This window comes from Pinus tabuliformis, chromosome 3_1 (genome assembly GCF_031772625.1).
Source record: "Pinus tabuliformis cultivar Carrire ecotype Pingquan chromosome 3_1, CPIR1, whole genome shotgun sequence".
Taxonomy (NCBI): domain Eukaryota; kingdom Viridiplantae; phylum Streptophyta; class Pinopsida; order Pinales; family Pinaceae; genus Pinus; species Pinus tabuliformis.
This window is the reverse complement of record NC_142301.1, coordinates 247,381,256-247,401,369: the sequence shown is the minus strand read 5'-3', so window position 1 is coordinate 247,401,369 and position 20,114 is coordinate 247,381,256. Positions and strand designations below refer to the sequence as shown.

The 20,114-nt window shown below is 39.9% G+C and overlaps 1 protein-coding gene across 2 annotated transcripts in view; it reads right to left on the bottom strand.

The window, feature by feature from the left end:
• The window catches only part of LOC149186726 (proteinaceous RNase P 1, chloroplastic/mitochondrial-like), a 234,376-nt gene that overhangs the window by 158,105 nt on the left and 56,157 nt on the right, over positions 1-20,114 (bottom strand). The window contains exon 2 of one of the 2 annotated variants that reach the window (XM_089411105.1): positions 10,443-10,538. The exons of the other annotated variant lie outside the window; for it this stretch is intronic. Within the exon in view, the coding sequence (XP_089267231.1) occupies positions 10,443-10,538 (96 nt within the window). The remainder of the gene's footprint in view (positions 1-10,442; positions 10,539-20,114) is intronic. 2 annotated transcript variants of the gene reach the window in all.

Genomic DNA, 20,114 nt, shown 5'->3' with positions numbered 1-20,114 from the left:
TAATTTAGGTTCCTGTCTTCTTTTTGGATGGGCCCACTCCAATATTTGTGTATAGAAAATTACTGTTGACGGTTCAAACTTCAGAGGTCAGTCTACTTTTGTAAATTTGGTCAAGATGCAAACTTCCGGCTCACAGGTCTAATTACATTCCTGTATTGTTTTTGGAAGGGCGCGCTCCAACTTTTGTAGGCAGAGAATATTTGTTTATGGTTCAGAGGTTAGGCTACTTTTGTAAAAAAAAAATCAAGATGCAAGCTACCATTTTGTATCCTTACTAAAGATTCAAAAAGAAATTTCCCAAGTTCAGTAATAATGACTGTAAACTATGGGTGTGGCAGAAAACAGTACCAACTGCATTAAATTGCAGCTTAATATAATCCCTCATGTTTTCTGAAAAAAAGAAGACAGAAATTTGTACCATTCTATACCATACCAAAACTGCCATCCTAAACCCATAAAATAGCAAATATATGGAAATTTTAACCCCAAGGTAACTGCAAATTAAATTCTAAAAAGATGCCACTGGGGAGGAGTTATGACAAACGAGGTTGTTTTGAAAAAGGCCAATTACAGGATACTGGTGTTAGATTGTATAGGCAGAGCAAATTGATTTAGGAATATTAATATGCTATTAAGGGCAATGATGGATAGCATGAAATGCAACTAGATGTGGTGTATAGACTTTGAGGATTGCAGAATGGAGCAATTTAGAAAGAGGACTCCCACAGTTGAAAGAGGAGATGAGAGACACTCATTCGAATGTAAGAGTGGAAGCTTTAGAAAAGGGAAAGCAATTGTGAAAGGAGAGGTAGTCACATGCAAACAGAACTTGATAATCCAGGCTACTCCACATTCAGGAAGTTTTCATCATATAAGCTCAAAAAATAAGGGTAGGCGTAAGGTCTGTTATGAATACAATAGGATGGGACACTTAACAGTGTATGAAAGCTGCAATCAAATGCAACTAGATGTGGTGTATAGACTTTGAGGATTGCAGAATGGAGCAATTTAGAAAGAGGACTCCCACAGTTGAAAGAGGAGATGAGAGACACTCATTCAAGTGTAAGAGTGGAAGCTTTAGAAAAGGGAAAGCAATTGTGAAAGGAGAGGTAGTCACATGCAAACAGAACTTGATAATCCAGGCTACTCCACATTCAGGAAGTTTTCATCATATAAGTTCAAAAAATAAGGGTAGGCGTAAGGTCTGTTGTGAATACAATAGGATGGGACACTTAACAGTGTATGAATGTTGCAATCAATTTGCGAGAAACAATGTTGGAGTGGAAAATCGTTGTAGCAGACAATGTTGGAGTTTAATGAGATAAGCCAGGACAAGTTGCAATCACATGCCAGGAAACTGAAGAAGATCGAGGCAAAATAAAAAAGTAAAGTTGGCAGCACCCATGCATGAGATAAACGGCAGCTCATGGGGAACAGCACGCTGTAAGGAAAAATGTCCTAAGTGGGATTGAGCCAAACATTTCCAGCTGACAGGTCTAATTAAGTTCCTGTCTTATTTTTGGATGGGCCCACTCCAACTTCTGTGCATCGAAAATTACTGTTGATGGTTCAGAGGTTAGTCTACTTTTGTAAATTTGGTCAAGATGCAAACTTCCAGCTCACAGGTCTAACAGAATTCTTTTATTGTTTTTGGAAGGGCCCGCTCCAACTTTTGCAGGTAGAGAATATTGTTTATTGTTCAGAGGTTAGGCTACTTTTGTTAAAAAAAAAAAAAATCAAGATGCAAGCCACCATTTTGTATCTTTACTAAAGATTCAAAAAGAAATTTTGTAAGTTCAGCAATAATGACTGTAAACTATGGTTATGGTATAAAACAGTCCCAGTTGCATTATATTGCAGCTTAATATAATCCCTCCTGTTTTCTGAAAAAAAAATGAAAGAAATTTCTACCATTCTAAACCGTACCCATACTGCCATCCTAAGCCCATAAAATAGCAAATATATGAAAATTTTAACCCCAAGGTAACTGCAAATTAATTTCTAGAAAGATGCCACTGGGGAGGAGTTATGACTGACGAGGTTGTTTTCAAAAAGGCCAATTAAAGGATACATGTGTTAGTTTTGGTAGGCAGAGCAAATTGATTTAGGAATATTAATATGCTATTAAAGGCAATGATGGATTGCATGAACTGCAACTAGATGTGGTGTACAGACTTTGAGGACTGCAGAATGGAGCAATTTAGAAAGAGGACTCCCACAGTTGAAGGGGCAGATGAGAGACACTGATTCGACTGTAAGAGTTGAAGCTTTAGAAAAGGTAAAGCAATTATGGAAGGAGAGGTGGTCACATGCAAGTAGAACTTGATAATCCAGGCTACTCTACATTCAGGAAGTTTTCATCAAATAAGCTCAAAAAATAAAGGTAGGTGCAAGGTCTCTTGTGAATACAATAGGATGGGACACTTAACAAAATGTATGAAAGCTGCAGTCAATTTGCTGAGGAACAATGTTGGAATCAGTGTAGCAGACAACGTTGGAGTTTAATGGTAAAAGCCACGACCAGTTGCAATCACATGCCAGGAAACTGAAGGAGATCAAAGCAAAATAAAAAAGTAAACATGGCAGCAGCCATGCATGGGATAAAGGCAGCTCATGAGGAACAGCACACTGTAAGGAAAGATGCCCTAAGTGGGGTTGGGTCAATCATTTCCAGCTGACAGGTCTAATTAGCTTCCTGTCTTCTTTATGGATAGGCCCACACCAATTTTTGTGGATAGAAAATTACTGTTGATGTTTCAGAGGTCGGACTACATTTAAATTTGGTCAAGATGCAAACTTCCAGCTCACGTCTGATTACATTCCTGTATTGTTTTTGCAGGGGCCCATAGAATATTTGTTTATTGTTCAGAGCTTAGGCTACTTTTGTAAAAAAAATCAAGATGCAAGCTACCATTTTGTATCTTTACTAAAGATTCAAAAAAAATTGTAAGTTAAGTAATAATGACTGTAAACCTAAGTCACCAGGTTCGTGTTCGAGTTCGAGTTCGGCGACCATGAAATTCGAATAAAGTTCGGCAACTAAATTTTGTCGATAAAGTTCGACATAAAATTCGACATATAGAAATTCGAAAAAAAATGTGTATATATATATATATATATATAAAATCAATTTAAAGTCAAATTCAAATAAATTTTTGGCTTAGCAAAAGAACAGAGGCTAGAAAATTTATTAAATTTTATAAATTATGTGTGATCAATTTTGGTCATTTTCAAGCCTTTTAATGTTAATCTTTATTGTTATTATCCTCCAAATTATATGCTTCAGAATCTACAGGTGAATATATTGGCAATGCTTTCCAATAATTTCTCATATCTCAAGGCATATCTTGCTAAAGAACTATTCCTTACACTCCACAGTAAAATGTAGTAACAGCACGGAACAATAGGGCTATCATGGAGATGGTTGGTGGCTTGCTTCACTCCAAGAAAATGAAACTTCCATTTTGGGAATAGATTGCTGTTTCCACAATCCATGTCATCAATAGAACATCTACTCGTCCTCTCACAAATATGACTCCATATGAGAAATGGTATGGCAGCAAACATCCTATTTCACATTTCAAAATTTCTGGATCTGCTGCATGGGCTTATGCTCCTAATGATAGACAAAACCCATCAGCATCTCTAGACTCCTAGTACACTTTAATTGGTGAAAACGAAACTTTTCAGGGATACTGCCTTTAAGATCCCACCACTCATAGAGTGGTTGAATATAGAGAGGCTATTTTAATAAGGTTTCTACTCATAAACAACCAAGATCTCTCTCGCCATCACTAAATTTGAAAACAAAAAAGAGGAGCTCTGTTGATTTTTAGCTTTGTCAATCACTGAATTTATGATAAAACAATTTACAAATGTACATGATGCAAAATCAAATGGAATAAGCTGAAAATTATTTTTGAGATTGTTGATGAGGCTTGTATAATGTATTTAAAGCATGTAGTTTATGCCACAGAAAATGGACACTAAAGTACAATAATTAACCATGACTAGATTGGTCAGTAATGAATTTGAAGTGGTTGGTGTTCACATAAAAGATAAGGAGTCCGTAACTTTAACACTAAGAGCCTTACCATCGTCTTATAAACCCTTCAAAACCCTTTTGAAATTAATTGGGAAAGTGAGAAAGCTGAGAAGAGCTTTTTATTTGCTAATGAAGAAAGAGTATGACTTGTGCCAAGAGGAAAGCACATCTGACAAAGCCTCCTATGGTAAATGGGGAATAGCAGAAAAAACCAAACAGTTGCCATAAAGGTAACTCTATTTCACATGCAAAAGACTGTTTCGTTTTGTTAAAAAGTTGAGCATTTTCAAAAGAGACGCGTCGCGGCAGCTGTAGACTGAAGACGTCTTATGAAATGAAACCCTCCGGCAGCTGTAGACTGGACTGCAACTTGCAAGTTTGCAACAGAGTTTGGACCACAATGAAACCCTCCGAAGTTCGAACAATGAAACAATGGAACTATAGTCTATCGTTTAAGTTTTAACCCGGCGAACAATGAAACCCGCGGGCTGCAGGCAATTTGCTAAAACGCGCGAAAAAACGAACTTAAACGAACTTTTTCGAACCCCAAACGAATTTCATCGAACCCTAAACGAATTTGTTCAGCAAAAAATTTGAATTCGCGATGAAGTTCGAGTTCGCCATGAAATTCGGTGAACTCGAACGAATAAATTTGTGATCGATTAAAATTCACCGAATTTCGAGCTTGTTCTTTGAAATTCGCCGAATCTAGTGACTAAGCTGTAAACTATGGTCGTGGCGGAAAACAATCCCAACTGCATTATATTGCAGCTTAATATAATCACTCCTGTTTTCTGAAAAAAAAGAGGATAGAAATTTGTACCATTCTATACCATACCCAAACTGCCATCCTAAGCCATAAAATAGCAGATATATGGAAATTTTAACCCCAAGATAACTGCAAATTAAATTCGAGAAATATGCCACTGGGGAGAAGTTATGACTGACGAGGTTGTTTTGAAAAAGGCCAATTATAAGATACTGGTGTTAGGTTGGGTAGGTGTTGAATTTTCTAAGTCTATCCGTTAGAAAATTAATCTGAATTCTATTGGTTTATTTCCTCTACTTGTTTAAATTCGAACAAGTTATTTAATACATTTAAATACCGAAATAAACACAATACAGTCACAACATCTACAGATCAACAACTAAAAGAAAACAAGCACACAAGTGACACTCTTATTTTTGACAAATGTCCCTGGAAAAAGCCAATGCCGGAAAACCGGTGCAGCTATTCTGAGGGTTATATTATTATGCAGTCTTTCTGAGTACAACTGGGTGGCTAACCGGCTCATTTGACAGAGAAAAATACACGGCAGCAATACCTCTATATTTGGAAACAGGTATTCAGAAAACTTGTCCCATGAAACCCTCTCCAGCACAATTGAAGCTTAGCGTTGGCTCTTCCGGCTTCTGTGTTAGCCTCCTGCTAACCTGCGTCAGCCCCAGGACCCTCTACATCAACCCTCTGAGGCACTGCACAGCCTCTAGGACCCTCTGAGGCACTGCGCAGCCTCTGGGACCCTTTGCATCACTCCAGCAGCCTCTGCGTGGATGACGCAGTCCCGCTAGCCTTTACGCTAACTCTGTTGGGCTCTGCGTAGCCTGGATTGGCTGTTGCTCTCACTCTCTACTTTTGCGCTAGTCTTCCAATATTGTCTCACTGATTCAACTTTTCTTAGCAACCCCGCTCTAGCAAAATGAATGACTGATCACTCTTGTGTGTTCTCCAACTGACCCTCAAGCCTCTTCTTATACTTTTCTCGTTGGTCCTTCAATGGCCAAGATTAAATCTCTAATCAACGACTAAGATTAGATGTGGCTTGATCCATGACTTTTGGAACCTTCTAGCCTAGTTTTATATTAATACCCATTAATATTTTATTTTTCCTAAGTTTAGACTTAGGAACTCCATTAAAAAATATTAATTATTTTAATATCTCCCAAACCATGTACAATTTTTCCAAACCATTTTTGGGTCTTGGAGATCTCATGTGCTTTAGCCTCTCCACCAATTTTCATGGCTAGAGCACATCCGATGCTACCCCAAATCAACACTCCCTCTTAGCGACGACTGTGCTCTAGTAATACTCCTCACTGAGCATCACACTGGTTATCCGACACCAGTACCTGTGCTGATGCTAGGCCTCCCCGCCCAACATCCTCTGCACTGTTGCCCATGGCCCTACCACTGCCACTGTTGCATCTGTACAACAGCTCCCTTTGCATCTGTGTTGCTGCTAGTCCATCCTCCCAGCACTGCATCTGCACTGCATCCCCTCTCATCATGATGCATACTGCTACTGCACTGCAGCTTAGTTACTGAGAAGTAAGTAATTGATCCATCCAACTTCTGGCATCCCTATCAGGCTAGAAACACTCCCGATGTTGAAGCTCCCTCTGCCACTAACAAGTGCTCCCACTACTGACCTCTGCATTGCTGCAACAACTCCCTGCATCTCGCACCGTTGCACACCTCTCTGTGTCATCCTGCACTAGTGCAACACTCTCGTGCCTCTCGCACTGTTGCAGCCTACTAGCCTCGCGTTGTCCAGGGACTCCTGCACTGTAGCACTCTCTGCCACTCTATTCGCATCCGTCTCTACCGAAATCCGCCAGTCCTACTACTCCTCTTCGGGGCTCCCGTAGCAAGGTATAATCCAAGAGGTTGGGTACCCCAAGGATCCTGCCCCTCATCACCTGTAGTCCTCCTAACTACAGCTCAATGTCTCCCCACTTCTTCTCGAGTGGCACATGAGCACTCATGGCACAATCGTCGTCCTCCTCAACCTCCTTCTCCGCCTTCATTGGCACTGCCTTAGAGTCTGAAGCCTCTCCCTTAGAGTCTGAAGCCTCTCCCTTACTCTTCTTCCTCGAACACTAGTTCGCACAGTGACCCAATTGCCCACAATGGAAGCACTTGACCTTGGAGAGGTCCTTCTTCTTCCTCTTCTCCTGCTTTCCCGCAAATGCCAAAGTTGCATCCTCTTCCTCTTCTTTCTTGATCCTGACTCATTTCCCACTACTCCCCATCTTTCTCAACCGCCTAATCTCTTCTTGGCGAAGAGCTGCCCACAATTCTTCCCAATCTGGAAGATCCGCCCTGCCCAATATACTTTGGACAAATGTCTCCCACTCCTCGGAGACTGCGTTAAGTGTGGTCCTCACCAACATCTCCTCATCAAGTGTGGTCCCTATGAAAGTTAGCTAGTCCTAGATCTTCTTCAACCAACCGAGGAAGTGATCTATCTGGTCCCCCTTCTGCACTGGTATGACCTCAGTTGACTCTCAAGTAACATCTTCCTCTGCATGGAAGTATGCTGGTACAATATCTTCAAGGTGTCTCACATCTCATTTGTCATTTCCTTCTCAGCAATATGTTGGACCACATGATCCTGGACCCCATCAAGGATGATGCACTTTTCCCTGGCCATTGCCTCCTCGTACTTCTCATTTTCAGTCGGGTAAACTAGGATCGCCACTACTTTCATGGCAAAGGCCTTGATGCAATATCTGTCTAGAATGGATTGGATCCTGGCCTTCTAGACCACAAAGTTGGATGCTCTGTCCAGCCTATTATGATCCCTCAGCCCATTCACAGTCATCTCCGCTCTTCTGTCGACTCCTTCGAGTCTCTCTACTTCCCGCCTGGAAGTTCTCGATTCAACTCCTGCTGAGTCTCTATACTTCCCGTCTGGAAGTTCTCAGTGAGACTCCTCTGAGTCTCTCTACTTCCCGTCTGGAAGTTTTCTTCTAGACTCCCTCTAAGTCCTGATTTCCCTCCTGGAAATCCTTCTACCAACTGTCAAGTTGCTCCTCTCTGATCGTCTGTGCAACTACAACACTGATCTGGATTCTTTGGCTAGAAATCTGCCTCGGCAGCAACTCCCTCTACCTTGGTATTGCCCTGTTAGGTATTGTTCTACCCACAGTACCACACTAACTTTTCTCTCGCAAACTGCCCATAGCTTCCTTCGCCCCAACAACTAAAGGATTGAGCCTCTTGGCTTGCGCAATCCTGACACCGGCAAACCAGCTCCCTCAACCAACTGCGTCAGCGCTCCTAGGTTTTGCGTGAGCCTAATTCTGCCTTCTTAAGCCTCTGCACTGACCTCTCTGGCCTAGACTGATGACGCAGTCCCTCTACGTCACTCCTTCCTCTGTCGCTTTCAGCAAGGATCAGCGCTGTCACTCGGGACCGCTGAATCTGCTGCAAATGCTCTGCGTAGTTAATGCCTTCAGCTTTCCTGTGATCTACAACCACGCTCTGATACCATGTTGAATTTTCTAAACCTATCCGTTAGAAAATTAATCTGTATTCTGCTAGTTTATTTCTTCTACTTGTTTAAATTCGAACAAGTTATTTAATACATTTAAATACCGAAATTAACACAATACAGTCACAACATCTACAAATCAACAACTGAAAGAAAACAAGCACACAAGTGACACTGTTATTTTTGGACAAATGTCCCCGAAAAACCCAATGCGGGAAAACAGTGTAGCTATTCTAAGGGTTATATTATTATGTAGTCTTTCTGAGTACAACTAGGTGCCTAACCGACTCACCTGACAGAGAAAAATACACGACAGCAATACCTCTATATTTAGAAACAGGTATTCATAAAACCTGTCCCACAAAACCCTCTCTAGCACAATTGAAGCTCAGCGTTGGCCCTTCTGGCCTCTGCGTCAGCCCTAGGACCCTCTGCGTCAGCCCTCTAAGGCACTGCACAGCCTCTGGGACCCTCTACGTCACTCCAACAACCTCTGCATGGATGACGCAGTCCCTCTGGCCTCTGCACTGACTCTGCTGGGCTCTACATAGCTTGGACTGGTTGTTGCTCTCACTCTCTCTGCTTCTATGTTGGTCTCCCAGTATTGTCTCTGCCTCTCTGTCTCGTACTCACTGCCCCTCGTTGTTGATCACTGATTCAACTTTCCTTAGCAACCCTGCTCTAGCAAAATGAATGACTAATCACTCTGGTGTATTCTCCAACTAACCCTCAAGCCTCTTCTTATACTTTTCTCGTTGGTCCTTCAACAGCTAAGATTAGATTTGGCTTGATTCATGACTTTTGAAAGCTTCTAACCCAGTTTTATATTAATACCCATTAATATTTTATTTTTCCTAAGTTTAGACTTAGGAACTCCATTAAAAATATTAATTATTTTAACATCTCCCAAACCGGGTATAATTTGTCCAAACCATTGCTGGATCTTGGAAATCTCATGTGCTTTAGCCTTTCCACCAATTTTCATGACTAGAGCACATTCGATGCTACCCAAATCAACAGTAGGCAGAGAAAATTGACTTAGGAATATTAATATGTTATCAAGGACAAAGATAGATAGCATGAAACAGAAATACAACTATATGTGGTGTACAGACTATGAGGATTGCAGAATGGAGCAATTTAGAAAGAGCACTCCCACAGTTGAAAGGGGAGATGAAAGACACTGATTTGCGTGTAAGAGTGGAAGCTTTAGAAAAGGGAAAGCAATTGCGGAAGGAGAGGCAGTCACATGCAAGTAGAACTTGATAATCCAGGCTACTCCACATTCAGGAAGTTTTCATCATACAAGTTCAAAGAATAAGAGTAGGCACAAGGTCTGTTGTGGATACAACAGGATGGGACACTTAACAAAGTGTATGAAAGCTGCAGTTAATTTGCTGAGAAACAATGATGGAATCGGTGTAGCAGACAAAGTTGGAGTTTAATGGGAAAAGCCAGGACCAGTTGCAATCACATGCCATGAAAACTGAAGGAAATCAAGGCAAAATAGAAAAGTAGAGTTGGCAGCAACCATGCATGGGATAAAGGCAGCTCATGAGGAACAGCACGCTGTAAGGAAAGATGCCCTAAGTGGGGTTGGGCCAATCATTTCAAGCTGACAGGTCTAATTAGGTTCCTGTCTTCTTTCTGGATGGGCCCACTCCGTTTTTTGTGGATAGAAAATTGCTTTTCATGGTTCAGAGGTCGGCCTACTTTTGTAAATTTGGTCAAGATGCAAAATTCCATCTCACAGGTCTAAATACATTCCTGTAATGTTTTTGGAAGGGCCCGCTTCAACTTTTGCAGGTAGAAAATATTTGTTTATGGTTCAGAGGTTAGGCTACTTTTGTAAAAAACATTCAAGATGCAAGCTACCATTTTATATCTTTACTAAAGATTGAAAAAGAAATTTTGTAAGTTCAGTAATAATGACTGTAAACTATGGTTGTGGCAGAAAACAACCCCAACTGCATTATATTGCAGCTTAATATAATTCCTCCTGTTTTCTGAAAAAAAGAGGACAGAATTTTTTACCATTCTATAGCATACCCAAACTGCCATCCTAACCCCTAAAACTTTTCTATAGATCCAATGCAGAAAATACCTAGCTGCCCAATTACCTGAGAAAAACTGAAGGCATATTTACTTTGCAGAAAAAGGCCTGCATTTGCACCATCCACGACTGCTTCAAACGGGCCATGTTCGTCCAGCCATTTCTATTAAGGCAGCACATGAAATTAGAAGTTTTAGCTAAATCAATTTGTGAATTAATTACTATATACGCCTCCCCAACTTCAGAATCATATAGCGTAATTTCAGCAACAAACATAAATTTCAACTTTTACAAGGGAGGTAAGTCCAAATTGATCAACAATATAAGTTTATACATTTATTCAACAACTGATGAAACGAGAACTATATTTATTATGTTTCTCATGATTGGAGAACTGCATAAACATCAAGTGAAATGTACACAGCAGCTACAACTGCTGAAAACACAATATACATGTTGCAGAAATGGCAAGAATACAAAATAATCAACATATGTACTTACATATATATATATATATAGACACAAACGGGATGTGTTGATTGTTAAGGGGGGAAATGCAGGAAGGGAATATTTTTCAAATCAGGATCGTGCGAAGGGACTGGATGCATCTAATAGATCTGTTTACCTCCATGTACATCAGGTAAAGGTAAACACAACAAATTAGTTTTGGGTTTAACTCAGTTTTTCACAAGCAGTCAACTGAGAACAACAAGAATTAGAAGGGTGAAACCCTAGGGAAGTTTTAAAAAAATAGTCTTACCGATGGCATACAAGTCAATCGTGAAAGCATCATATGGTTGTCAGAATGCAGTCAACCAAGATTATCATGTCAAGGGGGAACGGTGGAAGGACAGATGCAATAAAGCTCACATGTTTGGGATGCAGGCAACATGGAAACATTGTTAAAGAGCAAAACCTCCGACCGCATTTTGTTCCTTGCAGTAGGTAAAAATCAGGAAGATAGTGGTTCAAAGGATATTCTCATGTCTGGCTTAGGCATCTCACAAGGTGTGTAACAAAGAGACCTGAGAAAATGAGTTGTTATTGAAGCCAGCACTGGTTCAGGACACAGTTTTAAGATACTCAAAACTGTTTTGATAGGCCCTTCCATGCTAGGCGGCTCTGAAAAACCTCTTAAACAGTGTGCTATACTCACTAGGGTAGATTTTTGGGATATGGTCCAGCAGTTTTCCTGGAAGCTAGGGGCTTTATAACCTTTCTTTTCTGAACCAAGTATGTGAAAGGGGCACTGTCCATTTAGGTGGAATCTGGCTCCAGGGTTTGACCTGCATGACACTCTTAAGTGGACTACAAGGTTTGACCCCCTTAGCGAAAAGGTGACTCCGTTGCTTATATGGGTCAAGCTTACACACATCCCTACTGAAGTTTGGGGGAAGGTGGTCTTCCAAATAAACAGGAACCAATTAGGTGCTTTCCTTAAAACAGACACAAATACTGAATGCACAGCCACCTCAGTTGCTAAAATCTGTGTACAGTTACACGCGGTAAATGGGCTACTGGATGGTATTTAGCATTGAAGTAAAGGAGACCAGATTTTGGCAGATCCTAGACTTACACAAATGAGTAATTTCAATATACAAACTGCAAATCCTATGGCCACTTAAAAATCACCTACCCAACAAGGAAGAATATTGATTACAATTGGGTCATGCACGTGCATGACAGACACCTGGCAGAAAGGCTTTCTGATTATGGAACGTGCTGTTTAGAAGAAAATGATTCTTGGCAATATAAAAGAAGAATACAAAAGGTAGACAGGGACTTTCTACATTCTCAGACAGTAATGTGGAGGAATCAAAGCCTTACGCAGAATCCTCAATTCATTGTAGAGTTCATCAAATTTTGGAATTATTAGGAAGGGGAATCAAGAAATTTGCAGGGACAGTGGTAAGTTGGTTGAGAATGAATCAGTACTCACAAACCACGTGAACCAGCAGGACTGTCTACCAGAGCGCACACAGGAGGTAATTACAATCCCTTCCAAAGGAAATGCTCCTAAAGAGTTCAAGAGCAGACATGGAAAACCCCAGCTACAGCAAAAATATATTTGATACGACCTCAATCTAAAAGTGATCAGCAGAAATCACTACCAGCATTAGTAGGAGGACTTGACCAAATCACAGCAGAAAAGGGAGAAAAATAAGCATGGACAGAAAATCCACCATTTTCTAAAGTCATTATTCAAGCAGTTCAAAAGTGAAATGATAAATCAGAGCAGCCTTAGAGCACTGAAAGCCACAGAATGAGGCAAGAAATAATCACTCTCTCAAGCAACATTAGGGGTTTGTGATCATCACCAAGGAGACAATCACTAAAAGGGATTCTCACTACATGCAATCCTATATTGTTCCATCAGGAGATGTTGCAGATGTAAGTTGATCTTTCCCCAAAACCTTACCCCTGGTTGATCTTTTAAATCTATTGCATTGATCTGAAATTCAGATCAAGGACTGACTAGATAGAGACACCTAAAAAAGCTTGACTAGGCAAGGTCACCTAAAGAATTGCTAACCAGAGAAGACTGATGAAGAGAAGAATCACTACTTTGTCATTGACTAGAGCATGCATTAGATTTAATCATTGTCAATGCGAGGATGGCAGGTAGCCTTGACCACCAATATGTGCTAGTCGCAGACAAGTTTTGATGAGATAACTATTGATGTGTTAATTGCATCGGATGCTTGTCCACTAGGCCATGGCCGATGGTTACTATGAACTTATGAAGTCAAAGCATTCTGCAATAAGAAGACTAAAGACAGAGTTAGACCATTCATGTCACTTAAAGGCATGTGAACCATCTAATAATTGACTCTTGGAGCTGGCCTATAAGGGGGCAGACCATGACTAAAGTTGGATTAGCCAAATCAAAGGATTGGATAATTGATTGAGGGGTTTGCAACCAAATGAGCTGTGGTAAAGAGAAGAAAAATGACTTCCGAAAAGGAAGGCTTTGACTATGCTTGTTGGGAGAATTCGGCATTGTAAACACAGTCACGTAAATGGGAATTCCCAAAGAATTTGCAAATGTGAGCATTGATTGGTCGACAAACTCTTTTCTAAATATGATACTAGAATTTCTTCTCCATGAGAGTTCTCCAGTTCTATAAAGTTACATTCAATGAGGTTCCTGATCTAATTTATGGAGCTTTTAAACAGGAGCTGGCCCTACTCCTAAGAGTTCATCTCCTTACAATTGTCGTGATGTGGAGTCCCTCCCTATGGGGAACAAGTTCATATGCTATCCTTTCAATCTTTTGTAAATCGGAACTATTCTAGCACCCCTATTGTATGCATGATGTAAACATGTTGATTCCTAATGTATTTATTTGTTCTATGAAGTAATATATGAAGCATTTTCAAAAAAATGGTTGCATTGTGTGATGGATATTGTTTGTGCATGTCTTGTTTTCTATTTTGGTCTTTCTCAATAAAGGAATGAAATCTAGGGCATAGCATTCACAAGGTGTGTTAGTATAGTCAAGGGAATCCATAGTGTAGGTAAAATAGGTGACACTGACTTGCCCACTGGAACACATATCAATTGGGTATCAGATCATTGTTTTTGTTTTTGTGAACGGTGTATAGTGAAAGCCACATTTGGATATTCATTGAGTGAAGAGTCAATGTTGCGTAGATTAACCCATACTTTATTGGCCTTTGGTTCCTTTGAAATTGTTTTCACCTAGCTAAAGATGAACTCCATGTGATGTGGAGAACTTGTGGTCATCTAGCACCTTTGTTGTATTTTGGTTGAATTACATTTGGAGAGCTTACTAAGTGTATGCTTACCTTGGGCTAAAGATGAACTCCATGTAATGTGGAGAACTTGTGGTCACCTAGCACCTTTATTGTATTTTGGTTGAATTACATTTGGAGAGCTTACTAGGTGTATGCTTACCTTGGGATCAATGCTAGGAAGGCACACTTTTGATGTGGTAGTTGGTAAACATGGAAAGTTGACATCTACAAGAGAGAACTTGTTGAGGATGATGAGTGCTTAAGAAAACTAACTAGCTTGGAGGAAGTCATTATGCACCTGGAGTTTGGGCATGATGTCATAGGAGCATTGGAGCCACCTTACACATGTTAAAGAGCAACACTAGAGAACACGCCATCTTGTTTAGAGGAGCACTTGATCTGTGGACACATAGACTTGGAGAACATACCATCTTGCGGAATATACAAATCCTATTGTGCAATGTGGACTTGATCCATGAATTATTATCGGCCTCCCTCACCAAATTACATACAAGGCAGGAAATTATCTTTGTTATGATGCAATGTGTCCTAGAGATGCGATACATAGTGTAATGCTCGCTATTAGATGATTTCACAAGAACAATAATTTACTCTTGTAACAAGGATAATGTTTGTGAGATGTGTGTGCTAGGGTTTCTTGGCATTTATGATGCAGGTGAATAGTAGGTCATTGTTATCACTCGAAACTGCACCCATAGAAAAGAAATAATCATGAGACCTTCAGCAAGAAATATTAAGAGATAACTGATAAATAATAAGCCCAATGGTTACTAGCCAATTGCCTCTCCATTTGGATTAGATTTCAGGGGGGCATCCCTAGTCCTCATGCGCGGAAAATCATCTAAGAATCTGCACATTAATATAAGAAATCAACATATAAAGATGGATCCTTGGCATGCAATTAAGACGCCAAAGACTTAAGGAAATTGATAATTGAAAGTAGATGAGAATTTCAACCTGCAATCATCAAAATATGAGAGAAAAGGGAGAAGGATATGTGCTTTAGCTAATTGATAAAATAAAAAATAGATGCAAAAGACTATCTACACCACCACATAGAACATGAAATATTGCATCCACAAGTTCCAAAAATACAAGAAGAGCATGGTTAAACTTCGTCTTTGTATTGATCAAGAGACTGACTGCATCATGGAGACAAAATACAAGATTGATCACAATAACATTGCCCTCAATGAAGTATGGATAGCAAGAAAAGAAGAAGAGAAAAGGTAGACATGAAGTGTTGATGATGTGCTCTCAAAGAAACTCTCCCCTACAATGACCTTTGTGCCGTCACTTTATAGATTCTGATCATCCTAAAGGAGACATCTAGCTAAGATCCATGCACCTTCCATAACTCATAATGAAGTACAGAGAAGTGAAGTGTGTGCTAATTTTCTAGTAGAAAGAAAGACTAGAACAATTTTCTTCCAGATAACTACTTCCAATGATAAAAAAATTCTTAGAGCAATCAAATCATCAAGCAGGTACACTTAATAAATTTCACCCATTTAAATTCAATAGAGCAGCAGAGATCACAATGAAACAATGATACAAGGGACACCAAAATTTTCTTGGCACAAAACCCCACGAGGGGGAAAACTCGGTAATCTTTCCTTATGAGAAAATGTTCAATTCAATCAATTTGTACATCTGATTCTTCCAATCAAAATATCATACCATTGACCACATTCAATGCCAAGTCAAACCAAGTCAAAAGAGAGAGAAAAGAGTCCACTTCTGCTCACAAACAAGGCTGGTCAATGGGGCCGAATTTCAGCCTGCAGCAGATTGTCACAGGGGCCGAAATCTGGTCTTGCAGTAGCTCAGAGAATCTCGGTCAAACCTCAGAGTTTGACCTGCAGTCAAACCTCAGTCAACACCTAGAAACAGCTTCAAGAATTTGGTCAACAAATAGTCAAAGGTGCCAAGAAAATTCGGCCTCTAATATCAGTCAAAAGTTCGGTCAAACAGCAAGAGAATAATCCTAGTCAACGCTGGCAAAGCAGAGAACAGAAAATCAACTCGCTAGTCAAATTAGTCTTCTTCTTCGCCACATGTGTGAGCAGATATCTTCTTGTAGAACAAATCTGAATTGATCTTGTGAATGGATGCCCAAGTAGAGTGAATCGAATGCCAATATATAGTAGTCCAAATAGGTGGGTTTTGACCTAGGGTCAAACCCCTTCAAGAGGTGGGGCCGACCTGTCAAGCTGGGGCTGACTTGGACAGATAGAAGACAAATTATTTCTCCTTTGATTTTGATGATGAAAATACCAACCACAGCTACAATTTCGCAACACTCCCTCTTAGCCAAGGAGGTACTTTTCATTGACTCAAATGATGAAACAAATTTCTTCATAAGGAAAGGTTGATAGCATCAAGCTCATCCCACAAGCCAAAACCAATGGCAACAAGGTCAGAACCCAACTGACCATGGGATCAATCAATATCGTTCATGAGGCCAAACTCTCCAACCATATGAAATGGTTTCTCAATCAAGCACAATGACCCAAGAGAGTAATCAAAGTCAATCCCTTCAACCATCCCATTGTCTTTCAGTCAAATCCATTGACTCAAGACAGAACTCAAAATCAATGTCCCTGACCAAACCCACTAGTCTCTCAATCAAACACAATGACCTAAGGGATCACTCCAAGCCTCAGAACCAAACTCCCCAACCATATTGGTTTCTCAGACACTCTAAAAGACCCAAGGTAGTAACCAGGACAATCATCCCGACCATAAACCATGGTCTCTCAGCTAAGCCCAAGGAAGATTGTCAGTCTCATGATGCTATACAATCAATGCTCCCTCTCTCCACGAGAGAGATTCTCAGCCACTCCAAGCTTTCTCTAAAATATGCAAACTTCATCCAAGACAGTGGCTTTGTCAAAACATCAGCAACCTACTCATCAGTAGAAATGTATTCGAGCCTCACAGCTCCTCTTTGGACAACATCCCGAATCTAATGATACTTGATCTCAATGTGCTTCAACCTATTATGAAAAACTGGATTCTTAGAAAGCTTCACACAGCTTTGATTATCACAATATATCACGGTTAATTCCAGCAACTAATCAAACAATCCAGCGAACAACTTTCAAAGCCAAACTGTTTCACAACAGGCTGAACGATCAGCTATATACTCAGCTTTGGCCATGCTAAGTGCAAAATAACTTTGCATCATACATATCCATGATATCATAGCAGAACCTAGGGTAAAACAACATCCAAAAGTGCTCTTATTGTCTTCAATGCATCCATCCTAATCAAAATTTGTAAATCCATGCAACTGCAATTCACCATTCGAGACATATCACAATCCATAATCAATAGTGCCACATAAATATCTTAATATATGTTTCGTTGCAATCTAATGCACATAACGCAGCTCAACCAAGAATGATTCAAGCAAATATTGAATCTCAAATAGTTTAACAAGCCAACCTGATGACGATACATAGTAAGATCAACCAAGTAGGAATCAGAGCCTCACAGCTTCTTCAAATTTGTTACACTGGGAGTATCCATGGACTTGCAGTCCATCATGCCAGATTTCTAAAGGGTCTCAACAAGGATTCCACCAAGCTTTTACCAAAACTGGACAATGAGATCCTCAGCCCCAGGAAGAAGTATACCATCAACACATAGTAGAAAAATCACGCGCTTATTTTTAACAACTTTGTAGCATGAATTTGAATTAGCATCACTCTTTGTAGGATCAAATAGTCATCAATTCAAGAGTACCATGCACATGGTGCCTGACTTCATAGTCTTCTCCCTCTTACTAAGGTAATCCTTTGCTTTGTACTTCTAGCCATCTTCATACGTCTACTCCCTCTGTGTCCAAAGCTCATCTAATACAATATCTCTCAATATGAGTCCTCTTATTACAAGCTTTACTTTGTTCTTCCATAATTTTCATTTACTGCCACAGCCTAGGCAGCTTCATTATGTCCCTGAAATCCTTAATAGGAAGCCAAGGAAGAGCAAATACAACCAAGCAAGATATACAAAGACAAGAGCCTAATAGTAAAAATAACAACAATAGTAATAATCAAGAAAGAGAGATATAGAATACTTATATTTTGAGAACATGTCAGCTGCCTCTTGATCTTAGCCTTCTTGCATCCAACTTGCAATTCAACCTTGTCCATAGCATCATCATCATGGCATTCCTTCCTCGTAAGAGCTAGGGTTTCTTCTTTTAGAGAAAACATCCAATGCTAGGGTTTTGTCTTATGGCTTTCTTGTCAAAACTCTTTCGCTTGCTAGGGTTTACTAACCCTAGATATCCAAACTTTATAGCTAAGACTTTGAGTCTTGACTATACATCTTCTTCATGCAAGTCCAACATTCTTTGACATATATAAATGTTCAAATATCATAGAATCTCAATCCCTCAGCAAAATCATGGATCTTCCAGTAAGGTGTCTTCATCAAGAGAAACATATGATAGACCCATTAGATACTTCTTTAACAATCATATATTTTGTTTAGACATTATCTGGTCCCTCAATCCAAGTAGTCACAACTCAAACAAGTTCTGCACTTTTAATAATCTCGTCATGACTACCTAACCCGATCCAGCAAGGTATATGCAATAGCAAGGTTCATGTTGGAAAATGTCGATTTGCAATCTTTGTAACTTCTACAAAATGTTCAATATTGTGTCTCTTTGATCAACAATATGATTTGATATGGTTACACATCTTACAATGGAGTAATACAAGACATAGCAGACTTGCATCTTTAGCATTTTATACACAGGCTTATTGAAATCAACGAATATTATACATGAATATACCACTCATCATTAGATGTATGCACAATTGTCCTTCACATAATGCATAGAGTTTTGTAACGTAGGACATTGACAAAGTCTTCTGGTTAAGGCATACTAATATATCCCATACTTCGCTTTTCAGTGATAGATCTCTTCTATGACAAGAAGAGATCAAATGCTCCAAACAAGAGTTATACCTCACATCCAGAAACATTCAAGGAGGCATCAAACTTCATATTAGCTCTCAGATATCTATCATTGTAGTGTGCTTTGTATGAAAAAATTTAAAGATAGCAATATGCTTCAATCTTGACAATTTGTTAATTCTACTTATTTTAGTGTCTTTCTATTAAAATTGGCAACTAGGGCCAAACTCCATGTGGGTCTACTTATTCATGGCAGCTGATATTTTTCTTGGATTCCTCTCGTCGAGAGGTGTAGGATTGATCTAAAGATCATCCGATTCCGACATGTATTCATAGAGATATGAATTCATTTATGTTATGGGACAATTCGTCAAGGTCGGCCAGCAACCAAATTGCCCCCACTTGTGCTCAACGTTTTAGTATTAAAAGAGGTGGCTTGCTAGTCATTTGGACACACTCTTCTTGTGATCTCTTCCTCTCCACTTGTCCTTGGGTTTTGGTGGAAGGAAGAGTCACTAAGAGAATACGCTGCCCTAGAGAGTTTGCCCTAACTCTAGACACTATCTAAAAGAAAATCTATACGCTGCCCTAAGAGGAGTTACCCTAGCTCTACTTGCAGTCAAAAGGAGATGGCATCTATGTTGTCTTATATGCAGTCAAGATGAGGGTCTCCTAGCAGAAAGGAGGGAGTTTCTACATGCCACTCAACGCTGTCCAAAAGAAGTCTATACGCCGTCCAAAACACGGTGTCCAAGCTGCAGTCAATAAGGGTTTATAGGCTGTCTTGAGATGGTGTTAAGAGAAGGTTTTCCATGCGCTGCATAAAGGAACTTCAACGCGGAGTTTAGCAAGCCCTAACCGCAGTGCTAACAAGTGTTTTATGCTGCTGTTCTAAAGCCTTTATCACAGGTCCAGCTATGAAACTAATCCGTTGTCCTAAGAAGACTAGCCACAGGTTTAAAAGGGAGTGTTAGACTCAGTTTAGTAGCCCTATACACAGCTGCAAGGAGGCCTAGAAGAGGCC